Source organism: Amborella trichopoda, chromosome 1 (assembly GCF_054954075.1).
Source record: "Amborella trichopoda isolate Santa Cruz 75 chromosome 1, AtrichopodaSantaCruz75HAP2 v2.0, whole genome shotgun sequence".
In the NCBI taxonomy this organism is placed as follows: Eukaryota; Viridiplantae; Streptophyta; class Magnoliopsida; order Amborellales; family Amborellaceae; genus Amborella; species Amborella trichopoda.
Window position 1 is genome coordinate 3430254 of NC_142336.1, and position 26634 is coordinate 3456887.

Below are 26634 nucleotides of genomic sequence, written 5' to 3' on the forward strand. Positions count from 1 at the left end.
TTTTATCCCTGTGGGAAAAGCTTTTGGCTTTCATAAATAAGCTTTAAAATATCTTCTGTAGAATTCAAGAAATTACACTAAAAATGCAACATGAATCCCATAAATTCCAACAAAATCTATCAAAAATTGAAAACATCCCAAGTGCATACATTTTTTCTAGGGATCATTGAGACTCAACGCTCGGAAGTATGCATAGCACTCCTAGCTGCAAATGATCATGTCATCCACACACCGAATCAATAACTCTTCTGCGACCATCCAAAACTCCAATAAGCCTATCACAAACCAAAAATATATGTTACAAGTCAAGAAAAACCTCTAACAGGCGAACCGGGAAAACATCTGGATGAGCTCAACATCGACCAAGAGAGGCTGAAAACCCAGTGTTCCTTATCTAAGAATCTTAGAAGGAAACTGAAAATATGTAGATACCCGCAAAGGAAAATGTGTGATTCCACTATGTTCTTCTGATACAAGAATTTAGGAGTCTGTTGCTACTTGGATGCATGTGTCGAGAACATGGACACTTTCTAGTTTTGTTTCCTATAACTGACAGAATGAAATGTACATGTCACATGCAAACATAGTTGGACACATGCATAGCATACAAGAGCATTCATCCTAAAGAACCAAATAAAATCACAACATTCTATGATCAACACGAGAATATCTACTGTAGAAAGTGTGAAGTATAAGGTCATCATTACAAAAATCAATAAATGCAACACTTTCCAAAATTCTTTGAAGTTCAATAAGTCAGAAGACCCTACTAACTGACTAAAATTTTGCAGAATATGATGATGAACATTCATATATGTCACCATATTTTACATATTCTGTAGGCAATCTTATGCGAGATAAGAAGCATTGAGACTCAGATCATCATGTACGCATGCATACAAGAGTTCATGTGTGTGTTGCAGTAATCCAGAGGAAAGCCAAATGACATGATTGAGAATAGAATATTAAATGAACCCACCCTTTAAAGGATTCGGGAATCAAATGATCATATAGGCCTAAAGCGATGAACCTTGGTCACTTCCTCGGAAGCAGAGCTTGCAAAGAGCCAACAATTAGGAGAACTCCAGTACCATGACTTGAGTTCTGACCAAATAATGAGAGACACCATGGCTTATTACTTCAGGGCCTCCTGCCCATAAAATTTTAAGGTTTGAAGAAAAAACTGGAGCAGGATGCTTTGCCTGTGATGCCCATGGCGATGAAAATGACCTGCAACCGGAACTACGAGACGATAAAATTGGTAGCCAACAGCAGTGAAGCTCCCAACGAGATACTCCATTTTTAGTAGTGAAGAGTGGGGTTACCAAATTTTTTTGAGAATGTTAACCTTAACTTAATAATGAGTTAAGTACAAACTACCAAAAAATATAGGCTATCCACAGGGCAGAAGCTCTATATGCAAAAACGCCATCCTTAAATGATGTGGTAAAGAAGTAGACTGTAGTAGGCCTTTTTAGAAGTGGGGTTACCAATTGGCCTCTATGAAGTGATCAATCTTCAACGTGGTCCTAAGGATCGGATTAAGTCCATTTTTTAAGGTCTAAAAAAGGCATGGACAAAAAATATAAACTCTTGAATGGAAATGGAAGCGAGGTGTAGCTTTGCACTATTACTCGAGAGGCCCAACTGGGTCGTAAAACTAGTTTAGACATATTCCATTTGCACAAGAAGAAGCAGAAGGATGTGAGGATTTGCAGTACCATCTAGTTGTCAAAAAATGATGTACCTTGCTCAAGTGAAAATCGATGGTTTGGAGAGTTATCTGGACCAAGGGCTTAGCCCAGACATAGACTGGTGACATGGCCAAGCCTGGGCCAAAGGTCATGGAGTGTACCTGCCCATTTCCCTTTGTTTTATTAATTTTTTTCAAACAAAAGATTCGATTTCAACTTGGCCCGCCCTGCATTGTTACTCAAGAAAGGCCCAACCAGGTTGTAAATACTAGTTTAGACATTTCCCATTCTCATAGAAGCAACACAAGGATCTAGGGATTACATACAACCTAGTTGTCAAATAAAGCTGTACCTTTCTTGCATAAAAAATGATGGATTGGAGAGGCGGTTCGTGATAACGAATCCTCGATAAACAACGTGGACAGGGCTAACATGGAGAGCAATCGAGTCTCATGCCTTGAAAAGATGCGAAGATGGTAACCCATCTAGAGAATAGGCGAATACCGTCAAAACCAAATAATATCATGAGTTCTTAGAGGAGTTCCCCCACCCCAAAGGCAGCGATTCTATGTTTCTTAACCACCTTTCATTCGCATGTACTTGAGATTAATTCATCTTTTCTTCGTAGTCCCTAGTCCAGCGGTTCAGAGAAAAAGACAATGATCCCAACAGCCTGTCATGTGGTCAAGGATTAAGAGTGAAGTCTAGCATTGAATTGGCATGAAGTACTTTAAACTTGGAACTAAGCATTTTAACCAACTTTTCTTGGAGGGATGTTGCTCGATAACGGAATTGAGTGCTGAAGCACTTTTTGTATTAGGTAATGAGGATTAATAATATAAGGGGACAACTCTTGACTCCTTGGGGTTATCCCGCACTTGGAAGTAGGAAAAAGAAGAAATATAGTGATAGTTTCATTCTTCGTCGTCGTAAATAGAACAAGTCGGGCGAACGACGGGGATTGAACCCACGCATGGTGGATTCACTAAAGAAAATAAAATGTAGGATGAAGACTAATGCTCCAAATCCAATTGGAGGGCAATCTAACAAACATGTTCTTGAGCTAATACATTAGCTTCAGCATTGGCTTTTGTGACGGCGGAGGTCATAGATACATTCATAGGATTAAGGTGTCGGAAGTGAAAAAAGCTTTGAAAAGGATGAAGATAGGAAAGGCTTTAGGACCAGATGATATCCCGATAGAGATTTGTAAGTGCATGGGGAAAATTGGCATTCACTGGTTGATAAAGTTGTTCAACCAAGTGTTGAGAACAATGAAAATGTCAGACGAATGGAGGAAAGGTATTGTAGTACCTATTTACAAGAGCAAATGAGAAATACAAAATTGTGCAAAGTATCAAGAGATCAAGCTTATGAGCCATACTATGAATCTTTGGGAGAGAGTCATTGAGCAACGATTAAGGCATGAAATGAGTATATCTGAAAATAAATTTAGCTTTATGCCAAGAAGGTCAACAACTGAGGCTATTTTCATACTTAGGCAACTGATTGAGAAGTTTAGGGCGAGGGGAAAAGACCTTCATACTTATGATTTGATTTGGCAGGTGTTGGAAAAGAAAGGCATCTCTAGACACTACATCAACTTGGTGAGAGATATGTATGATGAAGCGGTTACTTGTGTACGAACAACTAGTGGAGAGACGAGTGAGTTTTCAATGACAATAGGTCTACATCAAATGTCAGCATTGAGCCCGTACCTCTTTGTCTTAGTTATGAACGACTTAACTAGGCACCTGCAGAATGAGGTACTGTGGAGCATGTTATTCGCAGATAACATAGTTTTGATTAATGAGACCTGAAACGGTATCAACACAAAGTTAGAACTTTGGAGGGATGCTCTATAATCCAAAGGTTTTAAAATTAATAGGACTAAAACATAGTATATGGATGTAAATTTAGTAATAATAGGAGTAGAGATGAGGAAGTAGTTAAGATTGATGGCCAAGAAGTACAAAAAGACCGCACTTTCGATATCTTGGGTCGATAATCTAGGAAAATAGAGAGATCGAGAAAGATGTCGCACACATGATTAGAGTTGGGTGGGCGAAGTGGAGATGTGCAACTAGAATTTTTTGTGATCGCTACATACCAATGAGGCTGAAGGGCAAGTTCTATAGGACACAAGTGAGACCAGCTTTGCTCTACCGGGTAGAATGTTGGACAGACAAAAAACAATATACCCATAGAATGAGTGTAGCGGAGATGAGGATGTTAAGATGGATGAGTAGCAAGACAAGAAGGGATAGAATTCACAATGAATCTATTCGAGAGAATTTAGGCGTGGCACCAATAGGCGATAAAATGAGAGAGAGTAGACTTAGGTGGGCTGGCCATGTGTGGTGCTGACCAAGTATAGCACCTATTAGGATGTGTGAATTAGTTCAAGTGGAAGGACTAAAAAATGTAAAGGGTGGCCTAAAAGGATGTGGTTGGAAGTAGTATAAAAAAATATGGGAACTTATGGCCTCACTAAGGATATGGCCTTTAATATAGCATAATGGAGAATCAAGATTCATGTAGCCGACCCCAATTAATTGGGAAAAAGCTAAAATAATGATGAATGATGATGATGAGAAAGCTATTAATGTCATAGCATTCCCACAAAAATACGAGTGAGTCTCCATCAAGCAAGTGTTTCTTGACATGCCGACAAAATCACATCCATAAGAGCTCACGTGAATCTCTTCCTCCCAACACCCAACCAAGTACCAACAGACCATCCATATGTTCAACGAAAGCAATACAAGTGTTAGTGAGTCCTAACACTAAGGGAATGCTAAGGAGTTTTTTTTCTGATAAAGGGCAATGCTCAGGAGTTTTTAGGAGGTGTGTTCATCCATCCATGTTACACTCCTCAACAGTGGAGAAACAAGGGCTGGAAGCTCAGTTACAACGCTAGAGAGCCAAAGGATTATGGTTGAGACATGACCTGGACAAACCCATTAATGTTTTGCAGGCCCAACTATTTGGCAATGTGATGGAAGCATTCTGGTGTTTGGTCTAGAGTCGATGGCTTCCCAAGGATCCAATAAGGAGGGAAAATATGTGTTTTTCCCAGGCTAGAACATCTTCAATAAGGAGGGAAAATATGTGTTTTTCACAAGGCTAGAACATCTTCAACATTGGGATTTATATCAGAAAATATGTGCTTTTCTGTAAGGAGTGGGAAGAAGCTAATTGAGACCTCCATATCCAGTGAAAGTTTAGTAAGCCCTCACAAAATGTTAGCTAGGTTTGTCTGAAGTACATGGGTTACACAACTCTTGTTTGGGCCAACTAACGTTAGACAAAAGTAACATAAAGATAGTGGCCGTGCTTCTGTTGTCATTTCAAGAAGACAGAATCAGTACAACTTAGGAACTCTAAAATCAGTTCTAGATAGCTAGGACCTAGAAGAGGTTGTGCATTGCAGGAACTTAAGAAACAACAATGGATAGGATCAAATTAGAACTCCTAGACTATTTGAGAATACTTGCCCAAATCAATCACCAGAATTTGGTGCCATTAACAGACAAATGGAAGGTAACTTTGTCCAGCTAGAATTCGAGGAAGGTTCCATAATAAGGATGGGTTAGCGTAGTGATTTATCGGCCCCTTAAGAGAAGGCAAGTTGGAAGCTAAACAACCCTTTGGTTGGGACGTTATTTGAGCAACTAGAGGACATACTCTAAACCCAGGAAGATATGCATAAATCTTCAATAAGATAAAGAACATTATTGATAGAATATGGTTTTGCTGATATATCATGTCTTATTGGCAGATCAAAGGGTTGATATGGATGACTGTACTATGCCGTGATGCAACAAGGTTTCCGGATAATTTACCATTTTAGGTGCCACCCAGCTTGACAAAGGCCTCTTTGTTGTTATTCCTTCCTTGAATTATTCATATGTGTGTGTATTCTTGCAATATTTTTTATATCAAACTAATTATGTCGGTTTTTTTTTGAAGATGTAAATGTAAAAGAGTTACAAAAAGGAATCAGGCAGCCCATAGAACGGTTGCTCATTGCAGCTTCCAAAAAAAAAAGCCTTCTAACAGAATCTATACTGCTATAAAAAAATGGTTGATAAACCATGCACAACACAGCGTACAAAAGAGAGATTGCTGTTCAAAATACAAAAAGTGGAAGCCGAGCTCAATACATTGCCAAGGAGGTTCCACCGGTCGAAGTATCTAGTTCTGAACTAGAACACACTCCAGCTTTAGCAGGTTTATAAGCATCATGGTTTGTCGTGCCATGTATGTCGAAAGAAGATATGCATAAGCCTGTAAAGGTAAAAAATATGTAAGAAATGTGGTTGAGCCGCCAAGGACATGAGGAATCCATCTTGGCCCAGGATATGAGGTGTTTGGAGTTTCCCTTCCACCACTAAACAATCAAACCAGTCCACCCTAACCCATATGATCCCTTTTAAAAGGGCTACAGCCTCAGCGGTAGTGGAATCTGTGTTGCCAATGGACACAGACTAAGATAGTAACATGTTGCCACGGTGATCTCTAAAAAGGCCACCAAAACCAGCCAGACCTGGATTGCAGGGGGAGCAACCATCGTTGAGCTTAAGAGAACCAGGTCCTGGGGGGCGCCATAGTAAGGATCGAGGAATGTGGGGCACCGAGGTTCCCAATGTGGCTTACCAGTCAAAGAAAGTCACTGGTAGCAAAGTGTCTGGACCTTTTAGAGTTTGTGACCCAAAAGATAACTGTAGCCTTGATCCTATCCATTATACTCGTGGCCGAGTTTTCTCTTCCCACGAAAATTCTCAGGTTCCTTTCCTTCTAAATGGCCCAAATAATTGTCATTGCTGCTCTCTAAAGGAAGTAGAGACAAGAAACTCTGGAACAGGGATGGGATGGAGGATGGCAATACCCAATGCCGTATGAAAAGGTGGAGGAGATGGGCGCAGATGCTGGAAGCCCAATCACAGAGCAAAAAGAGGTGCTCATAGGTTGCAGCTTTGCACATTGGTCAACCATGAGGACCCACTCAGAAATCAGCAACCAGCAGAAAACTTAGATTTCAGGGGAATGGCAGGAATGCAAGAACAGGAAGCTACATGAGGGGTGGAGGGGTGCAGAAAGAGCTTGGCATAGAAGGATGGTACCAAAAACTTACCAGATGATGAAGCCATCCAAATAAGTATTGACCCCGGCAGTGGTAAGTATGTATAGCTTGTAGGGCGGTAAGAAGGGACTGGAGTGAAGAAACTTCCTGGTTCAGCAAGGGTCTTCTAACGTTTGGGCTCCACACCCTTTCCTAATAGTTCAAAGAGATCTGAAACCCAAGCATCACTGTCCCTGGCCAGCAACTAAAGATTGTTGAAGCTTTCCCGCAGATGAGAGTTTCCAATCCATAGGTCGGTCCAAAATTTCAATCAAGAGCACCATCTCACTCTGAACCGACCATTGGAGCAGAATTGGTCCAAAAACAATAGTAGCGAGCACCACACCCCTCATGATCTACTACAGCTCACTGGGCAGCCAATAAAGGAAGTTTATATGGTATTTCTGGCATAAACTTGCTGCAATTGCCAATTGGTAGCTGTGTTAGGGGGCAGAACGCCACCACCATTTTCCTAGCAGGGCTGCTGCCTAAATGGAGACGGCGCCTACGCCACCCTGTTTCTTAGGTAGGTAGACCTTTTCCCAAACAGGAGGTGAACTTTCGTGCTTGTCATTCTCTCCCAACCACAGAAAATTTCACATCTTTCACTAGAGATGCGCAGCAATAGAAATAGCAATCTGAAAAAGTACCATCTAGCAGATGGGGGGGAACATTTGAGAGGGTGACCATGATGAGAGTTAGACTGCCCGCCATCGAGAGGAACCTACCCTTCCACCCTGCCAACTTAAAGAGTCAAATTCTTCCCCGATGGGATCCCACAGCGGTTTTCTTAACTTGCCAATGCCAAACAGAAGTCCTAAATATATGGCTGGTAGGAGGCCCCACAGCCTAGTATAGTAACATAACATGATCTTTTACGGATTCAACTTGTAAAGATCCTTTTAAATTAGATTATTTTATAAAATATTTAATAAGGTGAGTTAAAATTCAAAAAATAAAACTAACACAGCATCCTAAAATACAAAAATAATAGTGGACTAATGACAGGATTCAACTGTTCGCCTGTCTCCAACAGTGCGTCATCTGCAGAATGTCTGTGAAGCTAACACAAAGCAAATGAGGAAATTGTAACTATTTTAAATATGCTTTTAGGTAGCTTCAAGGATTAGAATAAACATGTTGAAAACAAGAATTACACGTGTATTAGTCCCTGAAGAAGATTTTAAAGGCCCAGCAAAATGTGTGGGATATCTGATGTGTAAGTTACCCAATAAATACCTTACGTGCGGCATGCACAGGCAAGCCAGCCAATGCACAATGGTGATGAGTCAATGAAAGACTTCACAGAAAATTTAGCATCCAGGAATGTTCAGTTCTTGACGATGGGAGCGCGCAATTCCCTCATAAAATCTGCTGTCTCAAACCTGCCTATTTATTATATGTTCTTGTTTGCCCTTCTTCTGTAGCAAAACAAATTCAAAAACTCATGAGTCATCTTCTCTGGGGGAGTCTCTACTGACTGTGCATGCAAACTAAAAACTTAAAGAGAGGGGGGGGCTAGGAATCAAAAGAATCGAAAAAATGAATCAGACACTGCTGGCCAAATGGTGGTTGAGGGGTTTGGCACTCAATTATCCCAAGTTTGGAAACAAGTAAACAAGACCAAATATGGGAGAATGAACTCAGATGGTCTGTAAATCATACCATGGAGGTGCCAGACACTCGGGCAGATGGAGAGGGATAATGGATGTAGATACCCATCAATGAGCAAAATCAGAATTATGGTTGGAAATGGGAAGAAACCAGATTTTGGACAGATACAAGGCTACATGGATAGGGGAACAACTCCTGAGTTTTGGCTACATTAAGCTTTTTGTATTGGCCTAGAACCCAGACATATTGGAGGCCAATGAGGGGGAGGGGCTTCAAAAGAGCTTCAATTCCCTGTCTTACGAGAGCCCTCAATAGAATAAAATCGAAGTATTCAAGAACTTGTTTTTTTTTTTATAACTGTTACCTGAAAATAATAAACTCGAAACACAGTACATAGTACATAAAGTTCGATACAGTTGGGCTCTAAGCTTAGCCCAACCTGTATCGTGGTTCCTGAGGGGAGGACCAAGAGCAATCCAGTCACAAGTTGAACTCTACATTAAAGTAGTTTACATGGTGGAGTTTATAGAACTGCCCATATCCAAAAGCAGACAAAAGGATGGAGGGCGTATAGATGCCCTTGTGCATAGTCTATCTAAACTAAGCACTCTGTGAAGAAGATTGGCGTGCTGCTCCTTTAGCGAGTGCATCTGCGGTTGCGTTTGTGGTCCTTCGGGTATGCTGCCACGTGACATCCAGGTCCCTACATAAGTGTTAATCTCATAAAAAATGTGACTCAAATACCAAGGTGGGTCGCTTTTCCCAGATCCCCAGGTTATGATATTCTTGGCGTCTCCTTCTATGAGCAGGATTCTACCCCACATAAGGTTAAAATGTTTGATTCCAGTTAGAAGGGCCAAAGCTTCTGCTGTTTGTGAGTCTTTTGTTCCTATGAACTCCGAGAACGAAAGGAGGATAGTTCCTTCAAAGTTTCTAAACACTCCTCCAATGCCTGCAGGACTAGGGTTACCTAAAGAGCACCCATCAAAATTGAGTTTAATCTGACCTTCTAGGGGAGGGGTCCATCTGGGATTGATTTCACTTTTATGATGGGTGAAGAATAGAAGATTACTCCAATCTCGTAAAAAGGAAGATGTCAAGATTCCCGTGAACAATTTATGGTGGGTTGCCCAAAAAATAACAGAGTCTGTTATTTTATGGAAGAGAGTGAAGGTGGAGTTCTTTTCCCCTTGAAAAGTTCTAGAGTTTCTTTCCTTCCATAGATGCCATAGGGTAGCCGCTAAGGATGCTTTCCACAGAATTTTACCTGATTTTCTCCATTTTTCCTCGAAAGATTGGGCTATCAAAGACGGAATAGAAGGTGGAATCACCCACATCAAACTAAACAACTGGATTTGCTCCAAATAGCAAAGGCCAACTTGCAGTGTAATAACAGGTGTGTAAAATTTTCTTCCTCTTCTAAGCACATTACACATCTGTTAGGTATTTGAAAGCCTTTATTCTGGAGATTATCAATGGTTAGGGGTTTTCCTAGAGTTGCAAGCCATTGGAAGAATTGGGCCCTTGGTGGAGCTATAGAGTCCCATGCTTTGCTTGAGATGTCAGAATTGTCATTCCCCTCTACTAGAACCTTATAAAAAGATTTAACAGAGAATCTTCCTGATGGGGAAGGAGTCCATATCATCGAGTCTTTCCCTGACTGAGCAAGGAAGACTCCATGCAATTCCAAGCTTAGAGAAGAGAAGGCAATAAGTTCGTCCTAAGATAGCGACCTTCTAAAAGATGGACTCCAAGTCCTTCTGCTACGTGAGTTGGTCATGACCTCCTCTATTGTGGATTCTTTGTAATTAGAAAGAACGTAAAGTGAGGAGAATCTGTTTGAGTGTTAAGGAGGCTAGCCACTTGTCCTCCCAGAACCTCACTCTACTTCCTCCTCTTGCATGGAATCTAATGTGCTCTCTAAAGCTTGGGAGGATGGATCTTAAAGGTTTCCATATACCTGGCCCAAAGGCAGGTGTCAGCCACTTTGAAGAAGGGAGGTTGTGTTTGCTTTTTATCACCAGAGCCCATTGTTGGTTCTCGTGATAAGCTAGCCTCCACTACCATTTTCCCAGCAAGCCCAAGTTTTGTTTCCTTAAGTCTCTAATCCCCAAACCTCCCGTCGTTTTGTGGTCTCTGCCGAACCAGACCACAAAAAGTTTCTCATAAGCTGTTCGATCCTCTTAGCTATAGGAACTGGAATCTGATATAGCGACATGAAGAAGATGGGTGTATTTGCTAAAGAGGCTTTGATAAGTGTGCATCTACCTAGCAAAGATAGGTAACGCCCTTTCCACCTAGTTAGCCTTCTATCTATTCTATCAACCACCTGGGCCCACATCTGTTTTTTGGGTCTACCAAGGCCTAGTGGGAGTCCCAGGTAAGCAGTGGGGAGGTCTTCTACCGCGCATTCCCACCCTAGGATAAAGCTTCTTGTTTGGGATGCATTTAGGCTAACTCCAATCATTTTTGACTTAGCCATATTGACCTTAAAACCAGTAGCTATTTCAAAGCAAGCTAGGAAAATTTTAAGGTTAAGGGTCTCCCTCTCATTAGCATCAAGGAAAACCAGTGTGTCATCTGCGTATTGCAGGTGAGACACTATTGGGCCTGCTCTACTTGCTTTGAAACCAGATAGTAATCTAGCCTGGTATAATCTGGAAATGGACTGACTGAAACTTCTCCCATTATGGTAAATAGGAAGGGGGATAATGGGTCTCCTTGTCTAAGCCCCCTTGAGGCAGGGAAGAATCCCTTAGGGGAACCATTGATGAGGACCGAGAAAAAGGGCCTAGAGTAGCACCCTTTCATCCATTTCCTCCATCTCTCTCCAAAACCCATCTTGTGTAAGGTTTGATCAAGGATTGACCAATCAACGTGATCGTAAGCTTTTTCCCAAACGATCTTGAAGATAAGGCCTGGTTTTTACCTTTTATGGCGTGAGTGGATACATTCATGGGCTACCAGAACTCCATCTAGGATCTGTAAGCTGACTGGGATGGGGAGATAACTAGATTTAGGACCTGTTTTAATCCGAAGGCAAGGACTTTTGAGAGGATTTTGTAGGAAGAATTAAGGAGGCTAATAGGTCTAAAGTCCTTAATGTTCTCTGCTCCTTCAATTTTGGGTACCATAACGAGGAAGGTGGCATTGATGGCTTTATTTAGAATGCCTCTCTCATATAATTCCTCGAAGAAAATCTTAAAATCTTCCTTAAACGTGGTCCAATAGGTTTTGGACAGAGCCATAGGGAATCCATCGGGTCCAGGAGCCTTGTCAGGGACCAGGTCTTTGACTGCCTTCTCAATTTCTTCATCAAAGAAGGGGCGCTCAATCCACACAGCTTTCTCAGCAGGAAGGGTTTTGAACACAAAGTCTTCCATAGAGGGTCTGGGTAGGTTAGGGTCAGAGTAAAGGTTACTAACGTGAGATAAAACCCTTCAATCTCACTATCCGAATCAAGCAGCACCTCTCCAACTTTGATGGTTTGGATCAGATTAGTTTGGCGTCTACTACTTGCTATTTTATGGAAGTACTTGGTATTTAGGTCCCCTGACTTCAGCCAAGTGACTCTAGACCTTTGATACCAAAATAGTCCTTCCTTTTTGAGAGTGGTGAGGCATTATATTTTGGTTTTTGTCTGAGGTTGGCTTCGTCATGGGACAAATCTCTGGATTCCTCAATCTTATCTAGGTTCTGGATAATCTCCAGCTGAGATCTTTTAGACACTGAGAAGTTTCCGTACAGGGAGGATTTCCATGAAATAATAGATTTTTTGAGGAGCTGCAACTTTTTCTGAAGCCTAAAACCAGTTCTGTCAGAGACTTGATTTGAGAAAGCTTGCCACCAAGAATCAATGAGTGTTGTCAGCTTTTTCTAAGGTCCAAGCCAGTTCAAAACGAAAGGGTTTGGGTCCTCTAGGGCCAGATTGGGTATTGAAAAGTATGGGGCAATGATCTGAAATGGGTTTAGGGAGAGTAAAGGCGTGAGACCCTGGAAAGTTTCATCCCAAAAGGGGGAGACTAAGAATCTGTCCAATTTAGATAGAGTGGGTTGGGCTCTATGGTCCAACCAAGTGAATTGATTCCCTAGAAGTGGAATTTCAATTATTTTGAGTCTGGAAATGAGATCGGAGAATTCATACATGGATGTGGTGACTTGGGAAGAGGAGTTTCTTTCAAAAGACCATCTAGTGATATTGAAATCACCCCCCCAGACACCAGATGGGGTGAGGAAGGTTGGCGATTTCTTCAATTTCTTCCCAAAATTTTGGTCTCAGAGCTGACCTGTTGGGGCAGTACACAGTAGTGAACTTCCACTTAAGGTGGTCAGTTCTCCTGGAGAGGAGGACCATGACTGAAAAATCACCTATGTGAGTGGAAGTCAGAGAGTGTTCCGTGGTGTCCCAAATCACCCAGATCCCTCCTGAGGCCCCTAGAACTGGGCGAGAGATCCATAGGCATGGTGACGTACCCCACACTTTTCTAACAGAGCAAAGGTCAGGATCAGGTTGTTTGGTTTCTAAAATAGTCAATAAGGAGGGTTTCGACTTGGCACACAGGTCTCCGACTGCTTTTTGTTTAGAGGTGTGGCCAAGTCCCCTGATATTCCAAGTTAAGATCTTCATCTAGGCAAGGTTGGTGGGTGTTGCTCTGCAAGTCTGGGTGATCTCCTGGCTGGGGACCTATCAGTTACTGCAGTGGCCTCGGTGGACAGGTCCAAGGGATAGAGATGCTCGGGGTTAATGGAGGAAAAAAGGTTGATCAGTTCTCTGTAGACTTTTTTCCTCCTCTGTCCATTATCCCCCAAGGTAGAATCCAAAGAGAGGAGCAGCTGGTGGTGAGAATCCGAGAATTTAAAACCCATAACTTTGAAGAAAACTTGACCTTTTCTTTGGATTGCTCAAAGCTGATGTCATCGATGCTGTCTTGCTTGGCCAATTCCTCATTCCCAGTAGTCGACTGCTGCAGATCCTTAGGTTCCTGTGGTGCGTTGAAGCAGGGGTAGGAGCCTTCGTAAAAGGAGGAGAGGCGGGGAATAGTGTACAGAGCAGGTTGGGGGTTAAGGGGATTGGAGAGGTTAGGTGGTCCCTGATACAGACGTTGGGTTAGTCCCTGATACAGAGGTTCGGTTAAGTTGTAAGTCATGAAGCATAAAGGTTCATAAGGGGTAGGGGGAGGTGTAGTAGGGGAAGGTTGACGAAGTGGTAAAGGGTCAAAACAGGTTGGGGGAAAGACGAGGGGAAGAGGAGCACTAGAAGAGAAAGCCCCTGATTCAATAATGTGGCCCATGATGTAGGAGGGGTTAAGAGCTAGGTGGAAATGTGGAAGATGCTTGTCGATGATGGGGAAGACTGTACGAGGGATAAGGGGGTGGCCATGAATGCGGTAGAAAGAAATAAGGGAGGAGCTAACCCTTGATATGGGGGACAATTCAGGGTGAAAAGGAAGGTAATGGGAAAGATAAGCACCTATTGCCTCCAGGTTTAGCAGCGAAGGGCAATAGGTGAGGATCATCATGAATCCACCATTCCATTTCCAGGGATGCAGGAGGGGGCAAGGGGGATAGGCAGCAGGTAGACAAGGAGCAGACGAACAGGTCAATAAGGGGGTTCACGGAGGGGAAGGTTCAGAGCAATAGGAGAGAGGTTAGCCGTTGGGTCACCTCTACCTTCATCTGTGGCCTCTGTCGCTGAAAAGAGGTTCTACTTTCGTGGGGGAGTTCTCTGCTCTGCCTCCTTAGAAGAGAGGAAGGGATACCTGAAGCTCTGAAAGGGTGGGGACATTGGGGAAGGCTCACTGTAGATAAACGAGGGAGGGGGGCAGTTGGGGGGGACATCACACGATGGGATGGCCTCCTTTAGAAAGGGGACAGCAGCAGCTCCAAGGGGCTCTGGCAAGGCAGGGGAGGACTTCAAAATCAGAGGATCCAGAGGGAGATCTTTCGGGGAAGGGGGAAGAGGGGTCAGATAAGACTGACTGACGAGAGGAGGGAGAGGAGTACTCGAGGGGTAGGAGGTTATTTGCCAAGGGGTTAGAACTAGTCGGTGATGGGACATCAGGAACCTTTACAGAGGTCACAGGAGAGGACACCTGTGAATGGGGCTGGACAAGTGTCGAAGAGACCTCGGGATGGGAGGGGTCACCATGATGGCCAGGAGTGGGGTGAGTAGGAGATTTCAACAGGTAGTCGGCTGTCGCAGACTCATTAAGAGTGAGATCTAACGGTTGGATCTCACTGACATCATCAAGGTGGTTCGAACGGGCTCCAGGCAGGGGGCAATTGTTGAAGCCTGACTGAGTGGACACGTGTCGTAACCTTCTAGTGAGAGATGGGCACCTTGGGTTGATCATTCCCGGTGGCCTCCGTCTATTTTCCGGTGGACCACCGTCCACTGTTCTGTCATCTTGTTGCCCTTCTGAGTAGGGAGGTCCCAAGCTGCCGACGACCAGCCAACAAGGATTGGGTACCAAGATTCCTATCCAGATTTTTTAGGGTAGAGCTGAAGGATTAAGAGTCTCCAGTAGAACTTGCATTGAACCCAGCGGGAGAAATTCCAGAGACTTCCAGTTGATGGAAATGAGCCTGCCACACTTTTGAGCAAGTTTTCTAAAAGTAAAGGGAGCCAAGCATGCAGAGGAATATTTTTGAAGGTAACCCAGAATTTGGAAGAGGCTGAGGATCCTACCTTGGGAGACCAGGGCTTTAGGGAAAGCTTGGCCTTTTTAAAGGTAAGTTTGGATTGGTTTTCCACTGCTTTCTGCGCCAGAGTCAGGGATGGGAAGGAGAACAGAACATCCCCATTGGACAAGTTCCTGCATGTAACATTAGGTTCTCCCCACATAATCTGTGCCCATTTCTCAATACCCATGTATTCAAGAACTTGTTGGCTTACAAGGGATCTTTTTCAGGCCTGACATAGATGATCAGCTCATATCATTCCCAAATTCCAACGGGCAATTTTCAGTCAAATCAATATATCAAGCCATAACCCGGTCTTCAGTGGAAAGCGATGTTATAATTACAGTTTGAAGTATCCCTGGCTTGTCAACAAGCAAGCCTTTGCGTGGCTTGTGATCCACGATAGGATGCTAACTGTCAGCCATTGGATAAGCAGAGGACTGATCATAACTGATATATGTCTAATGTACAACGAGGATAGAAAAGAAGTCGGCCAAGGCAATTGGGATGTGGGCCATTTTGTTAAAGCAGTTGGGTTTTGCATGGGTACAGCCATCATCAATTGGTACACTCTTTATGCAGTGGTTTATTCCATAATTGCCAAAAACAATTGATACTCTGGCAGCCAACTATCCTAGCAGTACTGTGGATAATATGGTTAAATAAGGGAATGCTTCAAAAATAAAAAACTGGCGATGAATGGGGCGAAAGAAAACCTCAAGATATTAATTATTTCTTGGGCAAGAGCTAGAAAAGAGTTCAAAGGCTATTCTCTGGAAGATTTTGAGAGCCAATGGTCACCAAATGGTGTATTAGAAGCCATTAGAAAACAGTGAAGCAACGGATTGGTTTCCTCCTTCTGTGGACATAATTAAGCTAAATTTTGAGGGAAGTAGCAAGACGAGCAGATACCTCGTTGGTCTTGGAGGAGTTATGAAGGATTGCCAGGGACAAATATTGAGGATTTATCCAGGTTGAATCAGCAGTGATAATCCGAATGAAATGTAGGTATAGGCTCTGCTAGTTGGTCTTAAGAATTTGAACCACACATGCAATTCAGTTATTATAGAGGGAGACCCCAGCAATGCAGTCAGATGGGCTGAGTGAATATGGGTTTACATAATGTGTTTGAAGAAATATGGTGCATGTGTAGTCGACTATGAATACACCCCCAACATGTCAGCCGAGAGGTTTGATAAACAGATGTTTTGGAAAAGGAATGGGCGACCAAAAAAGACTGAACAGTTACAGTGCCAGTGTTTAGTGTAGAGCTGTCTGAATCTCACATACATAGACTCAGTTTTGATTCTTATTGAGTCATCCGTACTCTGATGACTTTGGAGAATTCCAGCAAAATTTTGTACTCCATAACAAGTGAAATTTAGTTACCAATAAGAGCAATGATAATAGTATGTTATTTTTATGATGAGACATTATATTTTTATACACAAGTACAGATACTTGCACCCAGGCACATAAGCAAATCCACCCACATTGACATGTGCACATCTACCACAAAGGATCCCAAGCTCTTGAAGGAACCTAGGAATCAAACGAGGTAACCTAGACGGCCTTGAACCACTTTGCATATGTATTTAGAGTGCATAGCGTCCGTACCATCACCTAAGAGATACAGATCATTAGCTACAAATGGTGCATAAAACCAAGTAGAAGAAAAAACTTGAGATTCATCAGATTAAAAAAACTTGCCCGCTGGATATTCCTTACAGAGCACACCCCAATGACAAAAAAATTTAATAAAGAAAGTTCTAATATTATTACACTTGGTAGACCATGGATTAATTTTCTCATAGCCACCATGAACTTTTTCCAAATGAATTATCAAGAATGCATTTTCATATGAATCAAGAATGCATTTTTATATAAACTATGAACATGGACAACATACACAAGAAGCTGAACAATTTTTAGAGGTGTCGATGACCTCAAGTAATGTTATATATTTATATTATTACTATCTATTAACGGCAAGCATATTTCTCCTTTGCCATTTTTTATTTTTAGAAAAAAACCGCAAGCATTTGATGACCTTATGTTTTTTATTCTTTATTTAGAAAAAACGGGACGCACATTAAGCAACCTTTTTGTTTTTTTTGATGGGCGGATTATTGGGGTGGAGATTAGAGAATATTATTAATACCTCCATGCGCTCTAGTCAGACCATCTCAAGTCCTCCAATCTTCACTCAACGTATTCACCATGACCTCCAATTCCAAATTTTCTTTTCTCATACTAATCTCTCTTCCTCGATTGTACATTTGCTGTATCGGTATGGGTGAAGTTGATCCATATAGACTCACCTGGGACACCCTCGTAAAACCCCAATTTGGATCCGGATGTCATCGCCACATTAGCCCTGAACAAGTCCAAAGCGCGCCTAGTCACGCTAGCCATTGATCAGTCCAAACGCTCACTTGGACCTAGTGTCCCGATCCATCTTACATGTCTTCAACGGTCTATTCATTATTAACGCCCGCATTAGTAACCCATTCGACAAGTACTCCTTGATGATGGACATGGGCAGCAACATTATTTAGACGCAGTGTGTGCCATGCAATGTATGATTTCAACAGAAGTGACCAAGGTATGTCAAAGGGAAGTCGCATAGTTATCATTGCAGGGATGTAAGTAGTGACTGCAGCGGAGACTGTTGTTACATGACCACATATGCTGATAGATCCATTTCATTGAGATACTATGCCATTGAGACCTTCTGGCTTGAGAGAGGCGATTCCAATACCAATGGTGGGTTCGTCATCTTTCCAAAAATGAAATTCGGATGCGGGCACCTCAATCGCGTGTCGTTTGGCTCGCCAATGGGGACATCGGAGCTGTTGGGGATGGGGGACCAGGCCCTCATACTTCATCGGCCAAGTGGGCCAACAAGCTCAGTTCAGATTCTCTTACTGTTTTACAAAAAGACTTGTGAGCTCCTTGGTCCTTGGCCCTGCACTGGTAGTCAGCATCACGTTTCACCAACTTCCCTCGACCTCTACCTGGTACATCATCGACCTCACCGACATTAGCATAGGGTCAATCAAACTCAAAATAGCCCTCGACACATTCAACCCCAAACAATCGGAAAAAGTGTTTGTCACTGACTCGGGCTTTCCACTATGTTTTCCCCTGACATCCTTGGCCCAAAGTGTGCTGCAAACCACGCTAATCGTGACGGCTCGAAGTTCGTGGAGACAAATGATGGTCGATATCCACTGTGCTATATTATGGGGGACCCAAACAGCTTCCCCCAATTCACATTGCACTTTGAATTATGGAGAGAGTGGAGGGTGTACCAGTTTATGAACGTATGATTTATTTAAATATCAAAAAGCTACAATATACAGCCCACTATGGAAACATAAGGATCTATCTAAATAGAGTTACAATTTGTAGTAGCAAAGAAACTCGACTTCTCTTGAGATTGTACTCTACATATGTGTTCCACTGGGCGTACGCACCCAGGATGCCGATGTTTCCATGAAACAATATTCTGAGGCACCTCTTGGTGCCTTCTACATTCATAAACATGTTTCCTGAGTACACCCACCATGGAAACATAAGGATCTATCTATATGGAGAAAGTGGAGGGTGTACCCACAAAACATGCTTATGAATGTAGGAGGCGCCAAGAGGTGCCTCAGAATATTGTTTCGTGGAAACATCGGCATCCTGGGTGCACACGCCCAGTGGAACACATACGTAGAGTACGATCTCAAGAGAAGCCGAGTTTCTTTTGCTACTACAAATTGTAACTCTACCTAGATAGATCATTATGTTTCCATGGTAGGGTGTATATCGTAGCCTTTTGATATTAAATAAATCATACATTCATAAACATGTTTCTTGGATACATGTTTCTTGGATTTACCCTCCACTCTCTTCATAATTCAAAGTGAAATGTAAATTGGGGGAGGCTGTTTGGGTCCCCCATAATGAGCACTATGGATATCGAACGTCATTCATCTCCACCAACTTCGAGCCCACCACGATTCGCATGGTTTGCACACTTTGGGCCAAGGTTCTCGAAAAAAAACATAGTAGAGAGCCCGAGTCAGTGACAAACGCTTTTTCCAGTTGTCGGGAGTTGGATGTACCGAGGGGTATTCTGAGTCTGACCATCCCAATGCTAATGTCGGTGAGGTCGAGGACGTGCCAGATAGGGGCTGAGGGAAGTTGGTGAAGCGTGATGCTAGCTACCATTGGGGGCGTCCTTGGGCATGGCCCAAGGACCAAGGAGCACACAGGTCCTTCCGTAAAATAGTAAGAGAATCTGAACTGAGTTTACTGACCCACTTGGCCGATGAGGGATGAGGGCCCGTCCCCCATCCCCAATAGTCCCGACGGCCCTATGGGCGAGCCAAACAACACGCGATTCAGGTGCCTACATCCAAATTTTAGTTTTGGAAAGACGACGAACCACCATTGGCATCGGCATTGCCTCTCTCAAACCTGAAGGTCTCAGTGGCATAGTATCACAATGAAATGAATCCATCAGCATATGTGGCCATGTAATAACAATATCCGTTGCAATTACTATTTACATCCCTGCACTCCGTCATTTGACATGTAATTTGATGATAACTATGCGACTTCCCTTTGATATACCTGGGTCCCTTCCACTGAAAGCATACATTGCATGGCTCACACTGCGTCTAAATAATGTTCCTGCCCATGTCCATCACCAAGGAGTACCCGCCTGATGGGTTACCAATGCGAGTGTTGATAATGAATAGATCGTTGAAGACATGCACAATGGACCGGGACACCAAGTCCAGGTGGGCGTTGGACTAATCGACAGCTAGTGTGACCAGACACGCTTTGCACTTGCTCAAGGCTAGTGTGACAAGGACATCTGGATCCATAATGGGGTTATACGAGGGTGACCCAGGTGAGTCTATATGGATCAACTTCACCCATACTGATGCAACAAATGTATATCTAAGGAAGAGAGAGATTTATATGAAGAAAAAAAATTTGGAATTGGAGACCATGGTGAATAGGTTGAGTGAAGGTTTGGAGGGTTTGAGATGGTCTGACTAGAGCGCATGGAGGTATTGATAATATTCTCCACCCTCCACCCCAATATTGCACCCACCAAAAAAGACAAAAAGGTTTTTTAATGTGCTTACTGTTTTTTTCTACATAAAGAACAAATAACAAAAGGTCATCAAATGCTTGCAGTTTTTTCTAAAAATAAAAAAAGGCAAAGGAGAAATATGCTTGCCGTTAATAGACAGTAATAATATAAATATAAATATAAATATATAATACAATATATGATATTTATATATTATATTATATATATATATATATATTTATTATATAAATATATATCAAATATAATATAATATAATTTATATACATATTTTATATTATATTATATATATCATAAATATGTATTATATATATATATTATATTTATAAATAAACATAAATATATATTATATTATATAAGGAAAATAACCCCTTATCCCCTATTTTTAACTTCTATATCTCATGAGACCCAAGAATTGAAAATATTACTTGTAAGCAAAAGGCCTCCATCTTTTCTATCTTACAGCCCCCTAAACCCATTTGACCATATATTATTGACCTCAACAACTTATGAAATGACTCCCTTTCCTCAAAACTTAACCTCTAACCTACGCCATCTCTCTCTAAACTCAATCTCTCCCTTTCTCTCTCTAAACTTAGCACCACAATCCACCACTCTCTAAACCGCGAGCACTCAGTCTCTCCCTCTCTCTCTCTAAACTTAGCCACCACCGTCCGCCACTCTCTAAAACGCAAGCGCCACCCGTCCGCCACCACCACTTTATACACAAACCCCCATTTTCCCTCTCCAAACCATACACAACCCCTTCATCCATAACCCTTAAACCCCCGCTTTCTCCCCCCTTCTCACTTTTTCGGCAACCCCCTCTACTTTTATGGTAAAAAAACGCTGCCAAGATGATGAGAGCAGTGGCTCCGGCCAAATTTCCGGCCCAAATTAGTACCATTGGGCCTTGCCTTCGCTTTGGTGTCACCTTTTTTGGCTTATTTAAAGGGACCTCTGAAATTTTCGGCCAAAATCAGCATCAAATTTCCGGCCAAAATCGCGACCTCTTAAACTTCACATGGCTTATTTAAAGGGAAGCCACAAAAATTACGGTTCCTGGAAAAAGAAGTTGGTCCTTGGTTTACCAAGTTTCCAGCGGCCAGAAGCGGCCACTCAAGTCATTGTGGGTCAGATCCAAGCTAACAAAAATGGGGAGATTTCCTAAAGTTTCAGGGATTCTACCTAAAAATCTACTGTAGGAGAGGTTTAAAGTCCTAGAAATTTGTCTTAGTATGCCAATTTCTTTTTGCAATTTCTTGGGCATCAGAGTTCAAGAGATAGGCGATGGAGACAGTGGAATTGAAGGTGAGTTGAGAGCTAAAGAAGAGGAAGGTTTCGCAGGGCATCAGAGTTCAGGAGATAGGAGATGGAGACAGGGGAATTGAAGGTGGGTTGAGAGGAAGGTTTTGATACCATTGCAAGTGTAGCCAAGGTTGTTGGAAACTTTAGCGTTGCAGGACAATTGCTTGTTGTTGAGGTAAATTTGTCGGACTTCAGTGGATTGTAGAGAAAGGAAAGAAAGGCTAAAGAGCTAGAAGAAATAAGGCATGGCTCTGAATTGCAGGAGATAGTGATTGGGTTCTGGGTTAGTTAGAGAGAGAGACTGGGTAGTTTGAGAGAGAGAGAGGTGTGGTTTTGGGCAAGAAGAGGGAGTGGTTGGGTAGAGAGTCTAGAGATAGAGGCCTCTAGCAAAGAAACCTTTAAAGAAAGCAAAGAGAGAGGGAGAGTCAGAGATGGGCATTAAATTAATTATCTGATAGAGAGACAAATGAAGGGCGTAGGTTAACGGGTTTAGAGAGAGAGAGGGCGTAGGTTAACTGGTTAGATGGAGGGTTAGGTTTTGAGGGATGGGAGTCATCTCATGAGTTGTTGAGGTCAATAATACATGGTCAAATAGGTTTAGGGGGTTGTAAGATAGAAAAGATGGAGGCCTTTTGCTTGTAAGCAATATTTTCAATTCTTGGGTCTCATGAGATATAGAAGTTAAAAATAGGGGATAAGGGGATATTTTCCTTATTATATATTTATATATAAATATCAATATATAGTATAATATTATGTTAACATAATATTATATATAATATAAGTATATGTTAATAGGTCGTATATTATATATCATATATATAATATGATATATATTATAATATTAATGATACTAATATTATGTATTATATTACACATACATTATCTAATGTTATATAATATAGTATAATATAAAATAATATATTATTTATATGTTATATATTAAATATATAAATAAGTAACATATATTAAATATTATTGACTTATAACTTATATATTAAATATATAAATGAGTACTATATAATATATACTATGTTGTAAATAGTTAATAGTGAATAGGGATCACCAGGAGCAATAATCGACAAAAATGTTCAGAGAATTTGGGTTCCTAGGCCGCCCCAGGAACTTAAATGTTTTCATTTTAAAAAGAAAAAATAAATTTTGGAGAAAGTTTGGGTCCCCATTACTGTAGTAGTTCCCGCATAGATGAGTACTCCTTCGTAATGCATAAATCATTTTTATGCATTAGCTATTTGCAAATCATTTCATTGGCTAAATGCAAATCCTTTTTATGCACACAATATCTGCATGATTCTTATTACCTGTGAGTAGAGATCGTCATAGCATTGAGAGCAAATTACGTACTGCCCTTATTTGGGATGGGGGGTCCTTTGCCTAATATTACAAGCACCACCCTGCCCCCCCCCCCTCCTTCAGCCTCTTGTTTTTTTCCTAAGTTGCCCCCCTGTCCGGCAATGAAAACACCGAACAGGGGTTTTTTTTTCCTAAGTCACCAATGTCGTCTGGTGTTTGCATTGCCGAATAACATTTTCTCCCATTTCTCTCTAACGAACTCTTTTTTGTCTCAGTTCTCTCTCTCTCCAACACATTTGCCCAATCTTCCAAATCTCTCCCTCTCTCCTCGCTTGTTTATCATAAATGTAGGAAGTATCCACCAGAGAAAGGTAAGCTCTTCATCGGCTAAATTTCTCGTTTTTGGTGCCGATTCTTGTGTTTCTTTCATCAAAGGCCATTCCAGTGCTTGATCGCACTTCAGAAATATTTAAGTTTTGAGAGATTTTGCCTCTTGGGTTTCTTTGATTTAGGTCCTATTCGTGTCCAATAGCAACAATGGATGAGACATATGTTGCTAAAGAAGCAGTAACCTCTGCAAATTCTAAAGCAGCAGCCAAAATTAATTTCCTTGAAATTTAAGGCTCAGTGGCCAAAAAACTCGACAGGAAATGAGTTTTATCATCTGAAAAATGGCATGGGAATCGACGTTAACCTAAGGTTAGGGTCTATGATGATAAAGGTGCTGGGATTAAAAGAGAGAGATAGAGGGCTAACTACATGCTAGAGAGAGAGTGCTAAATATGTGCTAGAGAGAGAGGGGCAGCCAATGAAGTGCTACCTACGTGGCAATTTCCTTGAGAAGTGGGAGAAAGTGTTATCCGACAATGCAAACGCCGGACAGCATTGGTGACTTGAGGAGAGAAAAAAACCCTTGTCCAATGTTTTCATTGCCTGACAAGGGGGCAACTTAGGGGAAAAAAGGCCACGAGGGGGGGTCCTCATAATATTGAGCAAGTGACCCCCCACAAATGGTAATTGAGCCCCCCAAATAAGGTCTGTACATAATTTTCTTTAGCAGTTAAGTAATCAATATGACTCGAAACCCGTAGTATTCGTCAAGTGAGCATTAAAGAAATAAATACATCATTTACTGCACAATATAATGTGGCAAATATACCATTCGCTGCACAATATAATCATCGAGGGAGGTTCAAGTGATTTCATTGCAAGGTCAACTAGAGTATCCATAGCATTTCTATAATATGTTTGAAGATATGCTTTGAAAGAACCAACAATCTCAGGGTCTCCTTCTACCACTCATAGAAAAAGGGCAATGAGAAAGCTGATTCTAGCATGGAAGGAGTTTATAAGTCATCATTAAAGTTGAACAATTTAATATATGGTATATATTCTTTGACTTAAATTTCTTATCTCAAAAAAAGAAAATCCAAATAACAATAAATCCTTTACGTAATTATCATCATCCAAGCATTATCCCAACTATTTGGGATCTGCTACATGAATCTTGCTCTACTTTATCAAGGTCATACCCTCAGTAAAACTACCATATCTTTTCCCACTACTTCCATCCATGTCCTTTTGGGGCTTTCCCCTAGCCCTTTTTGAGACTTCCACTTAAACTAAATCGCATCTCCTAACTGGTGTTGTATTAGGTGTACAGTACATATGACTAGCCCACCTAAGTTTACTTTCCCTTGTCTTATCACCTATTGAAGCCACAACTAAATTCCTTAGAATGTATTCATTCTTCTTGTCAAGATTTGGCAAAGTTTTACAATGGTTGCCCTACCTAACACAACCCTCCTCCTTGCTTTGCATAATCAAAGCCTCAAATTCTAGACATGAATTGATTTACTATTTTGAGAGTATTAAGGATTAAGAATGAGAAAATTGATAGAAATCAAAACCCTAAACAGCATGCAATCACCTTAAAACCTGCCATCAGTTTATGCTCCCCATCAGCATTCACACGATCAAAATACACTATTCATTCACTCCATACCCACTAAATCGACTCAACCCATAATAAAATTGTACAAAAAAAAAAAAATTATATATATATATACAATCTACAAACCAGAGGTCCAAGCCAATCCAATAAGAAAAGGGAATTTAATAAGACTACACTTGTGATTTGAACTATTTTGCATCTTACCCATGATTTTTTATCTAATTTCAAATTACCTATTATTCTTTTCATCAAAATTCAAATTGACAATCAAATAACACATCAAAATTGGTTTTGAAACTTTTTATGAAAATAAGATAACAGTAAAATGTTAGTTCAAGTGTTATGTGTATTTTGATAAATTTCCCTTGAAAAAAAAAAATAACAACCCCAATTCAAATTCTTCCCAAAATTGATAAAACAAGGGAAAAAGAAGAAAATGGACCTTGATCTAGGGCTCCACAGTGGTGACCTGCTGCCATTCCCCATCGACTGCCTCTTTCCAAAGTGTAACATTGTTGTTACCATCAGCAACCGCAAGGATGTTCCCCGTCAATGACCATGAAACCCTCCACACCGGCGTGTTGAAGTCCTTCAAAAGCTTTCCTTCCCACTGCTCCCCTTCCTTCCCCACCGTCCAAATCACCACCGTCCCGTCCTGGGATGCACTCGCGATGGTGGACTTCGGCAGCCCCAGGTTCGGGGCCCATGCCACATCCCTCACCCAATCCGCATGCATCTGCAGTGCGGGAAAGCAGTCCATCTTCCAAGTCCCATTGTCAAGCTTCCAAATCTTCACCGTGTTATCACAGCCACCAGATGCTAGCTTGTGGACGATCTCACTGCCCCAATTGGGGCCCACAAGGGAGCCGGGGAGGCCGGCGGGAGCCCATGAGACCGAGGTCACGCCAACTGGGTGTGCCTGCTCGATGCGGGAGGCATCCCAGGACCCATCAGGGCCTGCTGATAGTATAGAGATCGTTCCATCAGAGGAGCCGCACGCAATGCAGAGTCCGATTTCATGCGGTGCCCACGCAATGGAATTCACAGATGCCTTGTGATCAGAGAACACGTAAAATTGGGACCAGTCATTGGAGGTGCCCTCCTTCCAGATGATGACCTTGCCATCATAGGAGCAGGAGGCAAGGAGGGAGCCGAACTTCGGATGGGCCCAAGCGACCTGCCATACAGGGCCCTGGTGGCCGCTGAGGGTGGCGAGGTGCTGCTGCGATGAGGCGGCCACGCCAATGATCTTGATCGTCGCATCCGAAGAAGCAGTCGCCAAGCGCTTCCCGTAGTAATCCATGGCCACATCATGGACCACGTCCTGGTGCCCGGTCTCGATCTTCAGTGAAGGCATGTTTAACAGAGGATTATGTTAAGGTTAGGGCAACCGTTTGCCCCTCTCCTCTCTGAGACAAGATGGATCTGAAAATGCTAGGGTTTTTTCTCTTTGTTTCGGATTGGCACTCTCTCTCTCTCTGCAATTTGTTTGTTGCAGGTGGTAACCGAGGAAGAAAAGAGAGGGAGAAAAATTGAAGACGCCCTGTAGATCTCATTTCCTTCTGTTTCTTCATGTTTTTGGTTTGAGCGCGTGTACTATGCTTCCGCGCTCCCGCGGGAGCATTGTATGTCTACTCCCTTGGTAAGAAACCTAGTTGTCGATTTTTTTTTTTTTTTTTTCTGAAATTTTGGTAACTACCTAACCATTTTATTCTCCAAAGGAAAAACAAGAAAAAAAAGTTAAATTTAAATTTTGATGTATAAAATCTTAGGATTATCTTTAAGAAAAAGTTTATATAAGGTTGCAACCTTAAAATGTAGAATTAAT

The 26634-nt window shown here is 41.9% G+C and overlaps 1 protein-coding gene across 2 annotated transcripts; it reads right to left on the minus strand.

Annotated features, from left to right (window-relative positions):
- Positions 1 to 26358, minus strand: LOC18427102 (protein transport protein SEC13 homolog B). 2 transcript variants are annotated; one of them, XR_016048846.1, is made up of 3 exons: positions 25249 to 26358; positions 8059 to 8240; positions 1 to 275 (listed from the first exon to the last, which is right to left on the minus strand). XR_016048846.1 is itself a non-coding variant. In XM_006836158.4 (2 exons), the coding sequence occupies exon 1, from the start codon at positions 26161 to 26163 to the stop codon at positions 25255 to 25257; it is 909 nt and encodes a 302-aa protein (XP_006836221.1). In that variant the 5' UTR covers positions 26164 to 26358; the 3' UTR covers positions 1 to 275; positions 25249 to 25254. The 2 variants fall into 2 exon arrangements, 1 of the variants encoding a protein (XP_006836221.1); XM_006836158.4 differs by lacking the exon at positions 8059 to 8240.
- Between the last annotated feature and the right edge of the window lie 276 nt (positions 26359 to 26634).